This window comes from Pygocentrus nattereri, chromosome 25 (genome assembly GCF_015220715.1).
Source record: "Pygocentrus nattereri isolate fPygNat1 chromosome 25, fPygNat1.pri, whole genome shotgun sequence".
Taxonomy (NCBI): domain Eukaryota; kingdom Metazoa; phylum Chordata; class Actinopteri; order Characiformes; family Serrasalmidae; genus Pygocentrus; species Pygocentrus nattereri.
This window is the reverse complement of record NC_051235.1, coordinates 1385718-1406896: the sequence shown is the minus strand read 5'-3', so window position 1 is coordinate 1406896 and position 21179 is coordinate 1385718. Positions and strand designations below refer to the sequence as shown.

The 21179-nt window shown below is 46.9% G+C and overlaps 1 protein-coding gene across 1 annotated transcript in view; it reads right to left on the bottom strand.

Annotated features, from left to right (window-relative positions):
• Positions 1-21179, bottom strand: part of lrp1ba (low density lipoprotein receptor-related protein 1Ba) — a 421137-nt gene that overhangs the window by 357058 nt on the left and 42900 nt on the right. The window contains exon 3 of the mRNA XM_037534585.1: positions 4758-4889. Coding sequence (XP_037390482.1) covers positions 4758-4889 — 132 coding nt within the window. The remainder of the gene's footprint in view (positions 1-4757; positions 4890-21179) is intronic.

Here is a 21179-nt window from a genome sequence, read left to right as displayed (position 1 = left end):
CAGGTCACAGGTCAAGCTCACTGTCTCTTAATGTTTCTGTATCCGTGTGTGTCTTTGTGATGATCCAGCTCAGAAATCCAGCTCAAACCCTTCCTGAATCCGTAGAGCCGCCCTTTCCATTCCATCTCATCATGAGATCATACGAGACTCACATCCGGAGTTATGAGCCTGTGAAGAGGGGCTGAGATACACGTCATCCGCCTCTCGCCGTGTGGAGCTGCTGGATTCGTGTGTCCGTCTACATTCTGTGTGAAACTGACCGACGGACACTCAGGAGATCACTAAGGACTGACCGTCACGCCGGAAACCCTTCATTCTTCATTCAGTCCACATCGGAGACTCGTGTGAAACGGCGTCAGAGAGTTTCCAGCTGCTGAAGTTGCTGCAGTGGGTTTGGAAAGTAGTGATGAAGATAACGGAGCGTTTAGATATGAAAGAGATGAGGAGCCTGTTCTATGAAGAACCTTTAGAGGAGAGTTTAAGAGGAGATCGAGAGAGAACGACCTCAAAGGGTTAAAATCAGCAAGTGAAAAGAAGCAGTGTTTACGTGTCTCTGTGGAGGATGTGGTCACTTATTTTCACTAAGAAAATCAACAACGACATGAGATTAATGCTTTAGAGTGCAGGTGTTGGGCTGTAAAGGCTGGAGTCCAGCACACTTTAGTGATTTCTCTGCTCAAGCACATCTGACTCATCACTTAATCACCAAATTATCAAAGTGTTCTAGATACCAACTCTCAAAGAGTCATATAATCCAACTATGTCTGCCGTACCTCTCATCTCACAGGGCCGGACAGATCTGAGCATGGTGTGAGGGGGAAATGTGACATGCGGAGCTTTGGGTCAGTCACTGCAGCGGACGGCTGAACTGTGAGATTGGACGTGTTTGCCCTTGAACAGTGTCAGTGACTGTAAATACGGTTCCCGTCCCTGCTGTTCCGTTACTCCTCAGAACATCTTGGTGTGAGTGTTCTCTGGAGACAATGAGGGATGGAGCCTGACTCACAGTGACCACTGCAGGCCACTGGAGGCCTGAGAAAATAGATTAGAGGGGGGAGAGTTTGACAGAGACAAAAGAGAGGGTAGTTTTTATCCCATCACCACCTGGTCTCCTCACAATATCATCTGACCCAGGATAATCACTGTAATCACTAATGTGAGTGTATATATTATTCATACTATATTTTAATGCTAACAGGTGTATAAAATGAAGCATGCAGCCTTGCAGTCTCCACAGACAAACACTGGCAGTAGAATGAGGCATACTTTAAACGTCGTACCGTCATAGGATGCCACTTTTGTCATGAGTCAGTTTGTGTAATTTCTACCCTGCTAGATCTGCCCCAGACAACTGTAAGTGCTATTAGTGTGAAATGGATGTGTATAGGAGCAACAACAGCTCAGCCACGAAGCGGCAGACCACGCAAACTCACAGCCGAGATCTGAAGTGCATAGAGTGTAAAAATCACCTTTTCTCTGCAGTATCGCTCACTACTGTGTTCCAAACTGCCTCTGGAAGCAACATCAGCACAAGAACTGAGCATCAGGAGCTTCCTGAAATGGGTTTCTATGGCTGAGAAGCTGCACACAAGCCTAAGATCACCATGCGCAATGCCAAGCATCGGCTGGAGGGGTGTAAAGCGCCACCACTGTACTCTGGAGCAGTGGAACCGTGTTCTCTGTAGTGATGAATCAGCTTCTCTATCTGTCAGTATGATGATGAATCTGGGTTTGGTGGACATGAGGAGAACGTTACCTACTGGAATGCAGAAACAGTAAAGTTTGGTGGAGGAGGGATGATGGGCTGGGCTGTGTTTCAGGGTTTGGGCACTCAGTTCCAGTGGGTGATGTTGAAGCTACAGCACAAAGACATTTTACACAGTTAAGCTTCCAGCTTTGGGTCAGCAGTTTGAGGAAGAGCCTTTCCTGTTCCAGCAGGACTGAGCCCCTGAGCACAAAGCAGCTCCACGAAGACACGGTAAGGAACGTCATTGTTATTACAGCTTCCATTCTTTTCAGGAGACTCACACGAATCTGCAGACACACCTCCAAAGCTCAGTCTGAGAAGCTGGCTGATGATTTTCTGAAGTGATCAAACCCATTCAGTGGTGCTGAGGTCTGGACTCTGGGGCGGTCAGTCCATCGTCCAGCTTCTTTGTTTGATGTGTCCGTCTCCTTTTCTCAGTGAGGTTCTTCTTGATCGGCTACACGTCCTTTCAGACCCACAGCGCTGAGTGATCTTCTCACAGTGAAAGGATGGACAGAAACACCTGTGGATGTTTTCAGATCTGAGGCAGCATGATGTTCTCCTCTCTCTCAGAGATCAAAGCTGTAAGTGCTGTTTATCTGATGGGGGCAGTTTTGGAGCTGACCAGCTCTTCCAGGTGGTTATTAGTAGCCACATTTTCTCTGTAGCTTTTACTTTATGAGTGTGTTTGATTACTTCAGGAAATGTTTGCTTTCAGCCTCCTGAAAATACTGGAAGCTGCTTTTCTAATTGCAAGTGTGTTTCTAATCAGCGTCTTCCCTTTTTGTTTTCTAAAGCAGAGAAGATGTTAAAACTTCTGTCCATGATAAGCACCTGTACTCCTCAGATCTACCAGACATGGATTAGGCCTAAGAATACTGAGGTATTCTTTAAAGTGTCTGCCCAATATTCCTGTGAATGAGCTGCCCATTGACCTCTATAGTAAGAGTTTGTGACCGCGTGAAGCAGATGTAGCTGAAAAACAGCATCTATTCCTTTAAAGCACCTGCCCATTGGGTTCTAATCTAAGCTGTTTTGAATCAGTTTGACACTCAGCTGAACAACCGGGGCTGATGTGGCTGTCTGAAGTGGTGGGTGGTGGGTGGGATGGAGTTATTTCTGTTTTAAGATGGTGGGGGTGTGCAATTTTCTAGAATCTAAGTCTAGAAAATAACTGGTTTCCACTGGGCAGAAACCTCACCAGACCAGACCAAATTCTGAGGGTGAGGACCAACATATTAGCAGTTCGACTGAGGAAATGTGCCTGTAATAAGTTATTTAAATGGGTTAATTCAAGTTAAATCACTTATTTAATTCAAATGGTGCGAAGCATAATAACAGTTTAGATGAACAAAGGCAATCCACATCACACAGACACTCTTCAAACCAACCTCTGTCCTGCGCCACTGTTTACAGTGTAGAGAAAAGGCACATTATAATAAAATACTGTCAATCACAGATAACAAGTACAGAAACCAGTGGTTCCCAAGCTCATTTCCTCAGATTTTAGCATCACTCCCAGTCTAGCACACCTCATCAGCTCATTAGTGAGATCTTCATCACCTGTGTCAGGATCGCTGAAGCAGAAACAACACTTAAAAATCTAAAGCATGAGGTGCCCGGGTGCTACCTGTGAGATCCGCTCACAGGCGAAGAAGTTTACTTCTTTTCTAAATGAAAATGCTTAGTCTAATGGTCAGAAACAGCACTGTTTCACCAAAGATACAAACAGTAAAGTGATTAAAAGAGCTGCTTCTTTCCATCACTCCCCTAAACTGGTCAGCACACAGAAGTTCTAACAGTTTGGGCAGCAGATCAACAGCGAAACTTTCAGCCACCTGGAACTATTTAATGTTTTCTAGGAAGAAAATTTGAGATGAGATTCATCACTTCTTCATGTTGTTCATGTTGAGGATCAAGAGGAAAAACAACACCCAAGAAATTCTAGCAAGTTGCAGGTAAGAGCAGGCCTCGAAGTTGTGGGTATGGGTAGGCACCAGAAATTACAGAAACCAGTTAAGCTCCAAAGTCACCAATCAGGTCTGAAATATGTAGGTACAGGTCAAGCCTCAAAGTTGTGGAAAACAGTCAAATCCAAAAGTCACGGGTCAGGTCTCAGAGTGGTTGGTATGGGTTGGGTCTCAAATTTGGGGGCTAGTGTCAGGTATCAAAGTCACAGATACAGCTCAGGTCTTGAAGTTGTGAGTATCAGGTATGAGTCAAGTCAAAGTTACAAGTACAGTTCAAGTCTCAAAATTGGGGGTACTGAGTCTGAGACCGGTCTAAAAGTAGCAGGTAAGGGTCAGCCCTCAAAGTCACAGGTACTACTCAGGTCTCAAAGTCAAAAGTACTGTTGAGGCCTCAAAGTCACTTGTTCAGCTCAGGTCTCAAAGTCACTTGCATAGCACAGGCCTCAAAGTGGCGGGTACAGGAAAAAGTCTCAAAAATGGGAGTACACCTCAGGTCTTAAAGTCACAGGTACAGTTTAGGATCAAAGTCACAGGTATGGCTCAGGTCTCAAAGTCACAGGTATGGCTCAGGTCTCAAAGTCACAGGTACAACTCAGGTCTCAAAGTCACAGGTACAACTCAGGTCTCAGAATCACAGGTATGGCTCAGGTCTCAAAGTCACAGGTACAGCTCAGGTCTCAAAGTCACAGGTACAACTCAGGTCTCAAAGTCACAGGTACAGCTCAGGTCTCAAAGTCACAGGTATGGCTCAGGTCTCAAAGTCACAGGTATGGCTCAGGTCTCAAAGTCACAGGTATGGCTCAGGTCTCAAAGTCACAGGTATGGCTCAGGTCTCAGAGTCACAGGTATGGCTCAGGTCTCAGAGTCACAGGTATGGCTCAGGTCTCAGAGTCACAGGTATGGCTCAGGAAGCAAAGTGTTAGATGCATGAAAAAAATCTCTAAATTGGGGGTACAGTTCAGGTCTGAAAGTCACAGGTACGACTCAAACTCACAGGTACAGCTCAGATTTCAAAGTGACGAGCACATGTTGGGTCTTACCTCTGCAGTGAATGCCCTCGTCATAGCCATCCTCACAGTCTGCCACTCCATCACACACTTTAGAGAACGCAACACACCTGTGTGCACCAATACACTGCATGTGGTTCAGAGGACACACCACCTCCTGAGAACCTGCAGAGAGAGAGAGAGAGAGAGAGAGAGAGAGAGAGAGAGAGAGAGAGAGAGAGAGAGTATAATCATAAATGTGCTGCAGCAGGATGCACCACAGTCATTCCAAACGCTTTAGCCAAGCGCGCTGACGATCCTCCTCCTAATAAACAGACACCCGTTTAGCTCCGCCTCCTCGTTATTCACCACCGTCACTGTAATACTCCATCATCTACATTAACTCAGGAAGGTGATCAGAGGGGCGGTGGAGTTCGAGTCGGCAGCGTCTGAGATGTTTAAACGCAGAGTTAGAAGAGAAAAACATCTCCCAGTGAAAGCCGCGTTTTACAGTAGGAATAAATGGAGCTCATTATGCTGGTAGTGAACTACGCTGCCTGACTCAGCCGCCTCAGAACCAGAGAAACGGACCTTAAACAGGAGTCAGGACCCTGCTGGGGTTCATCCTGAAGTTAGGACCCTGCTGGGGTTCATCCTGAAGTCAGGACCCTGCTGGGGTTCATCCTGAAGTTAGGACCCTGCTGGGGTTCATCCTGAAGTCAGGACCCTGCTGGGGTTCATCCTGAAGTTAGGACCCTGCTGGGGTTCATCCTGAAGTTAGGACCCTGCTGGGGTTCATCCTGAAGTTAGGACCCTGCTGGGGTTCATCCTGAAGTTAGGACCCTGCTGGGGTTCATCCTGAAGTTAGGACCCTGCTGGGGTTCATCCTGAAGTTAGGACCCTGCTGGGGTTCATCCTGAAGTTAGGACCCTGCTGGGGTTCATCCTGAAGTTAGGACAGGATTCAGGAGGTTTCTTCCTTCCTGGCTGAGAGGCTGCATCGGGACGCGGAGTGAACACTAGAAAAGGCTGCGTGCGATTAGCTGAGTTCTCTTTAGGAGGTGTGAATTAGGACGCAGCCCAGTGTGGTGACTGTAACAGAATTTGGCGTTTGAGTCTAATTCTGATATTAGAAGCTTCAGATCCTTCATTAGACAAACGCACACGGCGCCGTCACTGCACTTTAACGGGTTCCATCACTGTAATAGGAACCGAACAGGAAGCAGAAGAAAGAACAGAGCGCAGAACACTGTTATTACAACACACAGCACACTCAGCTTACAGTACAGCTCACAGATAAAGACTAGAGACAGGCAGACAGACAGACAGACAGACAGACAGACAGACAGATAGACAGACAGACAGACAGATAGATAGATAGATAGATAGATAGATAGATAGATAGATAGATAGATAGATAGATAGATAGATAGATAGAATATCAATCAATTCAATAAACAAGTCATCAATAATTATATGATTGTAGATCAGTATTTCTGCTTCTTCAGCAACCATTAATTTACAGACTGCACCGTTAATATACAGACTGCACCTTTAATATACAGGGGGAGCCATCAGTCACTTCACCTTTAATTTACAGAATGCACCTTTAATATACAGACTGCACCTTTAATATACAGAGGAGCCATCAGTGACTGCACCTTTAATATACAGAAGAGCCATCAGTGACTGCACCTTTAATACACAAACTGCACCTTTAATATACGTAGAAACCATCAGTGACTGCACCTTTAACATACAGACTGCACCTTTAATGTACAGAAGAGCCATCAGTGACTGCACTTTTAATATACAGATGGCACCTTTAATATAAGGGGAAACCATCAGTGACTGCACTTTTAATATACAGATGGCACCTTTAATATAAGGGGAAACCATCAGTGACGGCACCTTTAATATACAGACTGCACCTTTAATATACGGAGGAGCCATCAGTGACCGCACTTTTAATATACAGACTGCACCTTTACTACATGGAGGAACCATCAGTGACTGCACCTGTAATGTGCAGGTGAGTAAACACTGAATAACTGTGTGTTGTTGTTTTCTCTTTGGCATTTCTGGCACGCCGTGAGGGAGGTAAGTCAAGGAGACAGTCGTATTGGTTCTGATCTTTAATGAGGGATCACACACAGACAGCGCTACTCTAATAACTCTTCTTTTCCTCTCTCTCTCTGTCTCTTTTCCTCTTTTTTATGAAGGTCTCTGGAGGAGTTTTGGTGCGTGTTCCTGGCTCGGGCCTCCCCGCAGGCCGTCCCCTCCGGAGCGCCGTCCCACTTTCCTCCCCTCCACCGAAAGAGCAAACACAATCCAACAAACGGGAGAGGTGTTTAAAAATATCCCCTTTTTCTCTCTCTTTTCTCTCCCCGGACCTGTAACTGCACTTTTTCTGAAGTACCTGGGAATTACAGAAGCTGTGAAAGCTCACAGTCGGTGGCTTTGCGTTAATTTTACCATTTGTGTGACTTTTTGATGCATTTTGCTGCCGTAAGCACAGAGATTAAAGGGATACTTTGATGGAAAATCACCTAAAATGTCTTTACAGTGGTGGTGATAGGAACCAGGCGTCGCCATGACTACAACACAGATATAGACACTTTATTTACCATCCAGAACCACCAGAGAACCTACATGAGTCTTCTGAGCTTATATGGAATGTTGATGATGGAAAACAGTGGAAAATCTGGAATAGTGAGTTTTCTTTGGGGACTATTTTGCCGCACAGCGCCCTGCATGTCTCCCTCCACCATGAATGGAGTTGAAGTTCTCTAAACTCTCATAAAACAGCGTCTCAGTCATCAGGCAGTGAATTCAGAACCAGCTCATGTAGGAACTTTCTGTGAGGAGCTTTTAGAGGGACGTCTGGTTCCCATCACCACCACTGTGAGGAGCTTATAGAGGGGGACGTCTTGTTCCCATCACCTCCACTGGGAACGGCTCTGACTCTGTAAGTTTATCTAGAACAGAGAGTTTCACATCAAACCGCTCAGAACGACTTTATATTATTACACCGAAATTTTGAAAAAAATTGGTTGACGTCCCCTTCAACTAACCAATTTAGTGAATTTAGTGAGAAGTTTGAAAAAGCAGCAATTACAGAGGAGCCACTGTGGAGAAAGAGGCTCTTATCAGGGACTTGGTGTGACTGCCGAGAGCTCTTCGCATAAACCGGCCGATCGGAGAGGCGCTCCAGAGTGGATGGCGCAAAGACCGGCTGCCTAGCAACTCCCAATTATGTTCACACCAACACACACACACTGTTCTGTAAAAGGAACCTGAGTGGAAAAGTGGTCAGATGAACCTGCAAGTCCTGCTGACAATTAGACCTCTAATTAAGTGAAATGCTCAGGTTTAACTCAAATATAATAAAGAGTAATCATTACGCCAGCTGGACACGCAGCCTCCTCAGCGGGTCACACTGCGGTGATACAGTTTCAACGCCAACTTCACAGCCCACAGGTCCTTAGTTCCACTTCCTGCGCAGATCTAATTCAGTGCATGAATATTTGTGAGATCAGACGCTCGTGATCTGATTACACTCGTGATCTGATTACACTCGTGATCTGATTTCATCGTGTTAGAACAGAAACGGCGCAAACAAGCACAGCAAATTAACGTCTATTAGCTCCCACTGTGGCCACTTTATCAGAAACCCCTCTTCTGTAGTTCCACCATGCTGGTGTTGACCGTCCTCTAGTCCTCAAAGAGGGGTTGGTTTTTGAGCCCCTCTTGAGTGGATACTTTCGGGTGCACACCTGCCTAGGAGACCTAAAAGGCAGGTGTTTCTGATAAAGTGGCCAGTTAGTGGAAGTACAAGGCAGGTGTTTCCAATAAAGTGGCCACTTAGTGTAAGCACAAGGTGGGTGTTTCTAATAAAGTGGCCACTTAGTGTAAGCACAAGGTAGGTGTTTCTAATAAAGTGGCCACTTAGTGGGAGTACAAGGTAGGCGTTTCTAATAAAGTGGCCAGGGACTGTGGATGTGCCATATAGAATGTCTATTGTATTTATACACTGCAGTAAAGCGTGTCCTCTCTAGTTGAGACAGTGTCTGAGTCTGTCTAACCACACACTGGCAGCATTTGAATATTTCATTAGCGCTGGCTGTGTTAGTGCTCCAATTAGAGCTGTCGTTAAGCCACCAGTCAGTCAGCTGGATGGTGAGAGCTGCCATTAGGGCCAGTCATTCACTCTAATAACTCTAACATCCCCCGTTCCAGGACTGATACTGAGTGAACGTCTACTGGGCATCTGAGAATAAATGTCAGGTCAAAAAAACAGGAAACATGTCATCGTCATTTTGTGATCTCTTCTATGCCCAAATAAGGAAATGCAGCTGTAAGCAGTCTATCCACACGTTCATCTGCATTTCCCCCTGACCTGTCCAGGGCGTATCCTGCCTTCCGACCGATGACCGCTGGGATAGGCTCCAGCACCCCCCGCGACCCTGAGGGAGAAGCGGCTTAGAAAATGTCTGTGTGTGTGTGTGTCTGTGTGTGTGTTTGTGTGTGTGTGTGTGTGGATGGAACTGCAGTAAATCAGACTGTGTCAGTAACGGTTTCAGTGTTTTTACACTGAATAATTTAATGTAAAAATAATGTAAATCAGATCCAAATCTCATTCAGAGGTGATTCCAGTCTGACCTGATCTGAACAAATCCAATCTGACCACAGCCTAAATGGCTAAGCTGAGGTTAGCCAGGCCGCCCCGGCGTTAGACCTGGAAACCTGGACTATTTCCTCTGTTTTGGCTGCTGACTTTAGCTTAGCCATGAGCCGGACCGATGACTGTGTGTCAGACGCCTCAGACGAAGTGCTGGCGGCTGGTTTCTAAAGCCCTGAGTGTGTCTTCACTGTATTTTGTGGATTTCAGTGATGATGCTAAACTGCTTGTGCGTGTGATTTAGCAGGAGGCTAAAAATGATGCATGTGTAGCATTAGCAGGTTCTTGTGCGTGTGCGTGTGTGTGTGTGTGTGTGTGTGTGCGTGTGTGTGTGTGTGTGTGTGTGGGTATGCAGCATGCTAATGTAATTAGCAGGTCTATAGATAAGATGCTAATGTCTTATCATTAGCGTGGATCTGGGTAACATGCTAGCCTACTGTGATCAGTGGGTGTGTAGATAACATGCTAATGTGATTAGCTAGTTTGCTATTCAGAGTCGGGGATTAAACAGATGGTCCGTCACAGCTCGATGATATGATCTCAGATTAGCATCAGAAGGGAGAGCATCTACATTCTCAGGGCCCTTTAATCCCTTTAGCACCAAACCTTGTTCATTTCTTTCAGTGAGAACGCACCGACAGGGGGGGACAGTAACTGAGTATCCGAGTAAATGTAATTAGTTTCTGTACTTTAGTATTTTTGGTGTATCTGTACTGAAGTTTCTCCGTTCTGGACTTTTTCCTTTCACTCCACTACATTTCAGAGTCTAATATCCGACTTTTTCCTCCTACATTTTGAGAAATCTGTCGTTCCTTTTGGTTTCTGTGTGTATAAAAACGTCACATGTCAAAACGAAAGAAGCGCAAAGCCAGAGCACCAATCAGGGCCCAGCGGTCACTTTGTTTAGAGCTGGTTTTGACCTGTTGGTCATACCGACCCAGTGCAGCACGCGGTTCAACGTCAGCGCAGCAGCGTAAAACTTTGGGAGAGTCTGTTCAACATAAATGATGAACTAACCTAACTTTGTGTAAATAGAGCTCAATATAGAAATATGTCCACATATGCAGTCGAGACTGACGCGGCTTTTTTCTGAATTTCTACAAACACCAGTTCATTTTATAGTAAATGAGTTTGGGCTGGTTTATGTTTATGAACAGACGCCTACAGATCAACATAGTAAAGGAGCTCATCTGTGATCCTGAGTTTAAAGCCAGTTTTTATTCAACTTAAACTTGGAACTAAGTTGTAAATAAATCTGAAACTGAAACTTTGCTTGTGTGTAAAAAGTGATTTCAGAGCCACTCGGTTCTCCCTGATGGAAACTGTTTACCTTCAGTGTTTTGTGCTTCTGATCATTTTAATAGACGTCAGCGTCACTAATTAATGACCTTCTATTAAAAGACTGGTTTACCAAGAGAGACGCTGGAGGACTTTCACCTGAAATGAGTTCATGAAGCCAGTCTGGTTATAAAAATGATAACAGGACATCAGAGCCAGAATTCCTCTTTTAGTACTTTTACTTTATACTTAAGTACATTTGAAGGGAAATACTTTAGTACTTTTACTCCAGTGGAGGTCTAAAGGGAGGAACTTCTACTTCTACTGGAGGAATATTTTACCTTGGGTATCTCTGCTTTCAGTGTGTTTACCCTTCATAATCAGATTGTCAGTAACTGGTTCACCACATTTCTGCTTTATAACCAGCCCATAAACTCACAGAATAAGACGCGACATAAATGTAACATAAAACTCTAGATGAAGAATATTTAATTCCTTCATTTGATCGAGCATGTAGTCGGTTTCAACGTCGCTCCAAAAGTGCTGTGCTGGTCTCACGGGTTCTGTGTTAGATGCTGCTCGCTGTTTCCGGGACGACGCTCTGTTTTCATGCTCAGACTGAGACGAAAGAAATCAGAGTAAGAGTTCACACTGAAAAACCCCGTTACTGACTCAGATCCAGCCTCTTTATCAGACTCACTAATCAGATTTATAGACCTCAGTCTGATCTAAGAGATCAGAGTTTGTTTACACAACTTAATAAGTTAATTTAAGTGACTCTTATTAGTCCCACAACAGGGAAATTTCACCTCCGCATTTAACCCATCCGTGCAATGAAACACCACATACACACTAGTGAGCACACACACTAGGGGGCAGTGAGCACATTTGCCCAGAGCGGTGGGCAGCCCAATCCGCAGCACCCAGGGAGCAGTTGGGGGTTAGGTGTCTTGCTCAAGGACACCTCAGTCATGGACTGTCGGCTCTGGGGACCGAACTAGCGACCTTCCTGACTGCCCCCTATCAGATAGCTGTAGAAATCTGATAATCAGCAGGTTATTAAGTGCATGTAAACACTCTCAGTGAGTGATTATCGGGCACTAGGAAAAGAAACCAGTAAACAACCTGGCCGTGTATAAACACTATATGCGTATGTGTGTTAATGAAGCCCCCTCAGGGACTGAAACATCGCTCTAATTTTCAGACTTTTGAATTTAGAAACCTATTGAGCTCGGCCTGCGTGAAGTATTTCTGTTCAAGGACGTGTCAAGCGGGGAAAATCGATGATTAAAATTAGAGGACCACTTCAGAAGCTCTCCAGCAGTGCCCAATCAGGGGCAAATTAAAAACAGTCCTGCGCACACTTGATTTAAATTAGCTTCTTTGCAATTAACTGGCTGCATTAAAGTGGGCGCACTGAATTACACAATAATTACAGACTCCATATATCAGCACAAGGTTCAGTTGTGATTGGAACAATATTGTGCACAGAAATCAACAGAGTTTTTTCTTGGTTTTTAGTCGTGAGCAGTGATTCACGGCCCAAACGGCCGGGCAACTCTCAGCAGAACCGAAGTGACTGCCTCAGTAAATCCACACAAAGAAAATCTGGCTTTGTACTGATTCCTTCATGGAAAAAAAAAACAACTTTAAATTGTCAGAGAAGGCCTGAAACACGCTGGGCTGTCAGTGAGAGAGCGTATCCGTTAAAGTCTCTTCTGAAAATGAACGTTTTGGCCATTTTTGGACTTTCATCAGCCACTTAAGCCATCATCTCCTCAAAGCTCAGCCAAGTTCTTCCCATGGAAAAGGCTTAGGCTGAAAAGTGGAAAAACCCAGCGAAGCCAAAAGGATGAGTGATGAAACATCTTCAGCATTAAACTCTGGATCACTTGACTTACTAATACCGCCGTCCTAATGACCTAGATGACAGAAGATGGATAAAGAAGCCTGATGTCAAATGGTTCAACCCAAAATGCACTTATAATAGAAGCCAGTGGGAAGTTCATTAACCCCTTAAATGGCCAGAGCATATATATATATATATATATCATTGCTGTCCAAAGAAAAACAACTAACTTTACAGGAGAAGACAAAAACACTCCTGACTTTCAGTGGCCACTAAAAGCTCAATTGGAATAGAATGTAAACACCTCATTTGTGTAGTCCCATTTAATGAAGTGAGTAATCCTGTAAATAATCTGTTAAATAGAAGAACAATATCCGTATAACCGCCTGTATCCGATTACATTCCCTATCAGAAAGTTTCAGTCCGTTCTGCATGAGCGTCGCGTCACAGTGAGAGTTTATACCGTTCAACACGGCGGAGCAGAAACTGGTCTGCAGAGGAGACGAAGTTCATGATCTGATCTTTAAAAGACGGCGGCGGGACGGACGTCCAGCTTATGCGTCTCAGAGCACGACGTCTTCCTCTCGGCCTTCTTTAATAAGGACGTGTGAAGGACGTTTTCCTGAGTCAGACGTCATTTTAAAGCAGTTAAAAACACAATCACTGCTCACTGCTGCTCATTCCAAGTGATTTTGGAACATTTTTATTGGTCCAGTCATCATTTCATAAAATGTGAAGGACAGCTGGTGCATTGGAGTGACAAAAATGGAGAGACGTGGATTTCTTTGGACATCAGCTATATATATATGTATGTATGTATGTATAGATAGATAGATGGTTCTACATCGCACCAAAGGGTTCTGCTGTCGTTACATTGTCGAGCTTATAACAACAGAACGACATACAACACATTCTCCATCTATCTGGTAAACCTTTTCACCATGCAAAGAACCCCTTAAGCATTCAGAACTCATGGTTCACATCAGAACCATTCCCCTTACAGAAAAACCCCTGAAGAACCATCTTTTCTGAGTGTAAGGCACAAGGAAGAGGAACCAAGATCTCAACACAGATATAGACATTTTATTTACCATCCAGAACCACCAGAGAACCTACACAAGTCTTCTGAGCTTATATGGAATGTTGATGATGGAAAATAGTGGAAAATCTGGAATAATGAGTTTTACTTGGGGACTATTTTGCCGCACAGCGCCCTGCATGTCTCTCTCCACCATGAATGGAGTTGAAGTTCTCTCTTCTTCTTCTTCTTTCGGCTTCTCCCTTTAGGGGTCGCCACAGCGGATCATCTGCCTCCATCTAGCCCTATCCACTGCCTCCTCTACTTTCACACCAACCATCTCCATGTCCACCTTCACTACATCCATAAACCTTCTCTGAGGTCTACCTCTTCTCCTTCTACCCGGCAGCTCCATCTCCAACATTCTTTGCCCAATATATCCACTATTCCTCCTCAACACATGTCCAAACCATCTCAACCTGGCCTATCTGGCTTTATCTCCAAACTGCTCCACCTTCACCGTCCCTCTGATCTGCTCATTTCTAATCTTGTCCATCCTGGTCACTCCCAACGAAAATCTCAGCATCTTCATCTCCGCCACCTCCAGCTCAGCCTCCTGTCTTTTAGACAGAGCCACAGTCTCCAAACCAGACATCATAGCAGGACGCACTGCTGTCTTGTAAACCTTCCCTTTCACTCTTGCTGCTGTCCTTCTGTCACACATCAGCCCTGACACCCGTCTCCACCCACTCCATCCTGCCTGCACCCTCTTCTTCACCTCTTTTCTACACTGACCATTGCTCTGGATGGTTGACCCAAGATATTTGAAGTCATCCACCTTTACGACCTCTACTCCTTGCATCTTCACCTTTCCACCTGCCTCCCTCTCATTCACACACATGTATTCCGTCTTGTCTCTACTGACCTTCATTCCTCTCCTCTCCAGTGCAAACCTCCATCTCCAGATTCTCTTCCACCTGCTCTCGACTCTCACCACAGATTACAATGTCATCTGCAAACATCATGGTCCATGGAGCCTCCTGCCTGACCTCATCTGTCAACCTCTCCATCACCATTGCAAACAAGAAGGGGCTCAAAGCTGATCCCTGATGAAACCCCACCTTCACCTTGAAACCATTTGTCACTCCAACTGCACACCTCACCACTGTCTCACTATCCTCATACATGTCCTGCACCACCCTAACATACTTTTCAGCTACACCTGACTTCCTCATACAGTACCACAGTTCCTGTCTTGGCACCCTATCATCTGCCTTCTCTAGATCCACAAAGACACACTGCAGCTCCTTCTGACCTTCTCTGTACTTCTCTACCAACACTCTCAACACAAACACTGCATCTGTGGTGCTCTTTCTGGGCATGAAACCAAACTGCTGCTCACTCATCTGAACCTCTCGCCTTAGCCTTGCTTCAACAACTCTTTCCCATACCTTCAAGGAGTTGAAGTTCTCTAAACTCTCATAAAACAGCGTCTCAGTCATCAGGCAGTGAATTCAGAACCAGTTCATGTAGGAACTTTCTGTGAGGAGCTTTTAGAGGGGGACGTCTCTCCCATCTCGTCCACTGCCGTGTCTCCTGAGGCTCTGTGTTCAGTCCTTGAAGCTGAAGCATCGCTGAATTTCTAACTACCTGCAGAGCTCTGGGAGTTCAACAGTGAGCACCGCTGCTCTCCAGTGAAACCAGGCTTGAAAAAGTGGCGTGCGACTGAAACCAGAAGCACTTACACAAAAGGAATAAGCCACTGGGAAGAAAGATACCGAGAACATGTTCTGTATATTCATCATATTTTACTTTTTCCTCTCTGTGGCCCACTTTTAATGTTTCTATGCTTTTATGTCCCAAAAACAGTCATAATTCATTTTACTTGACCATTCTCCAACCACTCCTCACTTTTTTGTACCTTTAAGACACGTGCGAATGAGCTCTGTTCTGGCTGGCTGCCCTGTGTTGCACCAAAAGTATTCGGACACACAATACTCTTAATCATTATTTCGTCCAGTCTCATTGGTGGTATGAAATCAATATATATATATATGGCCTCTTTTTATCGTTTGGCACATGCTTCTCTTATTATTGTTCAATTTACAATCTGAAAATACGTTTAAAATAAATAAATTGCATTTTATGTTCATGGAATAAAGTCTGACTTTTAAACCGAATGGAAAAATGATTCCATTTTTGAGTGCACTCAATAAAAACGATGCCATTTACGAATTAATTCCAAAGCAGTTCCTCAATAATTTGCAGTATTTACTGACTAATAAGCCTGAACATTAATAAGGGAATAATCACGCTGCAGTTTCAGTTGTTAATCATCAATATTTTAAGCTCTTGAACTCACTGCATGCCTTAAACGTTAACGTTAATCACATTTTAAAGATTAATAGCTGTGATTGAGGGTTGGATATGGAGCGCTGCAGGGACTACACAGCAAAGCCAAGGCTGAATTCTTATTCACACTGAGGCCTTGACTGCATTGTTCAGATTCAGATACAAAACGAAAAAATAAGCTGGAAAAAGCCAGAAAAACGTACCTACAGTGCCAAAGCGAAGCGGTCAGACAGTCACTGTCTACCGTAGCCCATGTGAAGGAAGCTTCTGCTAATAATTATCCAAATCAGAGCCGCATAACAAACGACTTAAATGACTTTATCTTCCCTCCAGGGAGGCCGCCGAGGATTTGCTTAATTCAGGTTTTTTTCCTTCTCCAACAAAGGAGCGTTCTTTCTCAGCGGCCCATGACTTGAGCTTGAGAGACAAACGGAGCAGGAAGCTGTTTTACGACCTTTTCCCAAACACACTTCGCCGGAAAAGTAAAGAAATGAAGTTCAGACTGATAATGTATGTGTGTGTGTCTGTGTGTGTGTGTGTGTGTGCATAATTTCACTGTAATTACTTTAAGTAGCATTTCATTCAGCAAATACTAAACCAAACGATCAGTCCAGACTGATCTTACACTACAGCCACATCGCCGCTCTAACCGCGCTCTAACGACTAACTACAGCCACATCGCTGCGCTAACCGCGCTCTAACGACTAACTACAGCCACATCGCCGCTCTAACCGCGCTCTAACGACTAACTACAGTCACATCGCTGCGCTAACCGCGCTCTAACGACTAACTACAGCCACATCGCCGCGCTAACCGCGCTCTAACGACTAACTACAGCCACATCGCCGCGCTAACCGCGCTCTAACGACTAACTACAGCCACATCGCCGCGCTAACCGCGCTCTAACGACTAACTACAGCCACATCGCCGCGCTAACCGCGCCCTAACGACTAACTACAGCCACATCGCCGCTCTAACCGCGCTCTAACGACTAACTACAGCCACATCGCTGCGCTAACCGCGCTCTAACGACTAACTACAGCCACATCGCCGCGCTAACCGCGCTCTAACGACTAACTACAGCCACATCGCCGCGCTAACCGCGCTCTAACGACTAACTACAGCCACATCGCCGCGCTAACCGCGCTCTAACGACTAACTACAGCCACATCGCCGCGCTAACCGCGCTCTAACGACTAACTACAGCCACATCGCCGCGCTAACCGCGATCTAACGACTAACTACAGCCACATCGCCGCGCTAACCGCGCTCTAACGACTAACTACAGCCACATCGCCGCGCTAACCGCGCTCTAACGACTAACTACAGCCACACCGCCGCGCTAACCGCGCTCTAACGACTAACTACAGCCACATCGCCGCGCTAACCGCGCTCTAACGACTAACTACAGCCACATCGCCGCTCTAACCGCGCTCTAACGACTAACTACAGCCACATCGCCGCGCTAACCGCGCTCTAACGACTAACTACAGCCAAATCGCCGCGCTAACCGCGCTCTAACGACTAACTACAGCCACATCGCCGCGCTAACCGCGCTCTAACGACTAACTACAGCCACATCGCCGCTCTAACCGCGCTCTAACGACTAACTACAGCCACATCGCCGCGCTAACCGCGCTCTAACGACTAACTACAGCCACATCGCCGCTCTAACCGCGCTCTAACGTCTAACTACAGCCACATCGCCGCGCTAACCGCGCTCTAACGACTAACTACAGCCACATCGCCGCTCTAACCGCCCTCTAACGACTAACTACAGCCACATCGCCGCTCTAACCGCGCTCTAACGACTAACTACAGCCACATCGCCGCGCTAACCGCGCTCTAACGACTAACTACAGTCACATCGCTGCGCTAACCGCGCTCTAACGACTAACTACAGCCACATCGCTGCGCTAACCGAGCTCTAACGACTAACTACAGCCACATCGCCGCGCTAACCGCGCTCTAACGACTAACTACAGCCACATCGCCGCTCTAACCGCGCTCTAACGACTAACTACAGCCACATCGCCGCTCTAACCGCGCTCTAACGACTAACTACAGCCACATCGCCGCGCTAACCGCGCTCTAACGACTAACTACAGCCACATCGCCGCGCTAACCGCGCTCTAACGACTAACTACAGCCACATCGCTGCGCTAACCGCGCTCTAACGACTAACTACAGCCACACCGCCGCTCTAACCGCGCTCTAACGACTAACTACAGCCACATCGCCGCTCTAACCGCGCTCTAACGACTAACTACAGCCACATCGCCGCTCTAACCGCGCTCTAACGACTAACTACAGCCACATCGCCGCTCTAACCGCGCTCTAACGACTAACTACAGCCACATCGCCGCTCTAACCGCGCTCTAACTACTAACTACAGCCACATCGCCGCTCTAACCGCGCTCTAACGACTAACTACAGCCACATCGCCGCGCTAACCGCGCTCTAACGACTAACTACAGCCACATCGCCGCTCTAACCGCGCTCTAACGACTAACTACAGCCACATCGCTGCGCTAACCGCGCTCTAACGACTAACTACAGCCACATCGCCGCGCTAACCGCGCTCTAACGACTAACTACAGCCACATCGCCGCTCTAACCGCGCTCTAACGACTAACTACAGCCACATCGCCGCGCTAACCGCGCTCTAACGACTAACTACAGCCACATCGCTGCGCTAACCGCGCTCTAACGACTAACTACAGCCACATCGCCGCTCTAACCGCCCTCTAACGACTAACTACAGCCACATCGCCGCTCTAACCGCGCTCTAACGACTAACTACAGCCACATCGCTGCGCTAACCGTGCTCTAACGACTAACTACAGTCACATCGCTGCGCTAACCGCGCTCTAACGACTAACTACAGCCACATCGCTGCGCTAACCGAGCTCTAACGACTAACTACAGCCACATCGCTGCGCTAACCGCGCTCTAACGACTAACTACAGCCACATCGCCGCTCTAACCGCGCTCTAACGACTAACTACAGCCACATCGCCGCTCTAACCGCGCTCTAACGACTAACTACAGCCACATCGCCGCTCTAACCGCGCTCTAACGACTAACTACAGCCACATCGCCGCGCTAACCGCGCTCTAACGACTAACTACAGCCACATCGCCGCGCTAACCGCGCTCTAACGACTAACTACAGCCACATCGCCGCGCTAACCGCGCTCTAACGACTAACTACAGCCACATCGCCGCGCTAACCGCGCTCTAACGACTAACTACAGCCACATCGCCGCTCTAACCGCGCTCTAACGACTAACTACAGCCACATCGCCGCGCTAACCGCGCTCTAACGACTAACTACAGCCACATCGCCGCGCTAACCGCGCTCTAACGACTAACTACAGCCACATCGCCGCGCTAACCGCGCTCTAACGACTAACTACAGCCACATCGCCGCGCTAACCGCGCTCTAACGACTAACTACAGCCACATCGCCGCGCTAACCGCGCTCTAACGACTAACTACAGCCACATCGCCGCGCTAACCGCGCTCTAACGACTAACTACAGCCACATCGCCGCGCTAACCGCGCTCTAACGACTAACTACAGCCACATCGCCGCGCTAACCGCGCTCTAACGACTAACTACAGCCACACCGCCGCGCTAACCGCGCTCTAACGACTAACTACAGCCACATCGCCGCGCTAACCGCGCTCTAACGACTAACTACAGCCACATCGCCGCTCTAACCGCGCTCTAACGACTAACTACAGCCACATCGCCGCTCTAACCGCGCTCTAACGACTAACTACAGCCACATCGCTGCGCTAACCGCGCTCTAACGACTAACTACAGTCACATCGCCGCGCTAACCGCGCTCTAACGACTAACTACAGTCACATCGCTGCGCTAACCGAGCTCTAACGACTAACTACAGCCACATCGCCGCGCTAACCGCGCTCTAACGACTAACTACAGCCACATCGCCGCTCTAACCGCGCTCTAACGACTAACTACAGCCACATCGCCGCGCTAACCGCGCTCTAACGACTAACTACAGCCACATCGCTGCTCTAACCGCGCTCTAACGACTAACTACAGCCACATCGCCGCGCTAACCGCGCTCTAACGACTAACTACAGCCAAATCGCCGCGCTAACCGCACTCTAACGACTAACTACAGCCACATCGCCGCGCTAACCGCGCTCTAACGACTAACTACAGCCACATCGCCGCTCTAACCGCGCTCTAACGACTAACTACAGCCACATCGCTGCGCTAACCGCGCTCTAACGACTAACTACAGCCACATCGGCGCGCTAACCGCGCTCTAACGACTAACTACAGCCACATCGCAGCGCTAACCGCGCTTTAACGACTAACTACAGCCACATCGCCGCTCTAACCGCGCTCTAACGACTAACTACAGCCACATCGCCGCTCTAACCGCGCTCTAACGACTAACTACAGCCACATCGCTGCGCTAACCGCGCTCTAACGACTAACTACAGCCACATCGCTGCGCTAACCGCGCTCTAACGACTAACTACAGCCACATCGCCGCTCTAACCGCGCTCTAACGACTAACTACAGCCACATCGCCGCGCTAACCGCGATCTAACGACTAACTACAGCCACATCGCTGCGCTAACCGCACTCTACTGCATTCATTTTGCTACTAACTTCAGTCTATGCGTACGTGTTTACTGTCAGTTTATGAACGTATGAATTTACAAACTATGATTTTGCTCAAATGATCCATATCAGCCCATTTAGACTCGCTCAGCAGCGCCCTCTAGTGTTTGACAAGCCTGGAACACATTATTAGCTGACTTCCCTTTTCCACACATTCCCTGACTTTACTATACTAACTGCATTCAGTCTTCTGCGCTAAAGAAGAACAGTGTGCTTGTAACTCAGTCCTAATCCCAGTCTTAGACACCAAAAGATCAGCTTCAGTCTCCTTTACTTTTCCTAAATAAACCCTGCAGTTGTTGAGAAGCACTTTCCCTCATGGAGAGCAGCCAAATGTCCTCATGACGACAAAATGTTCATGTTTTCATCACACGTACGCTCACACACACTCAGAAAACAGATGGTTGAAGTCACCAGAGCAAACCCGAGCACAACCTGCCCGACACAAATGAGGCACATTATGCTGCATTACCCAAAGCCATCGAAGTAAACACACCCCGCAGCGCCGTGTGAAGGATTTCACTGGAAAACGCCAATTACTATCTACACGAAGTAACGTCCCGCATATGGGGACTCTGTCTTTTCCATATTCACTCTAGCCTCGGGATCAGACACAGTCCAACCCAGAC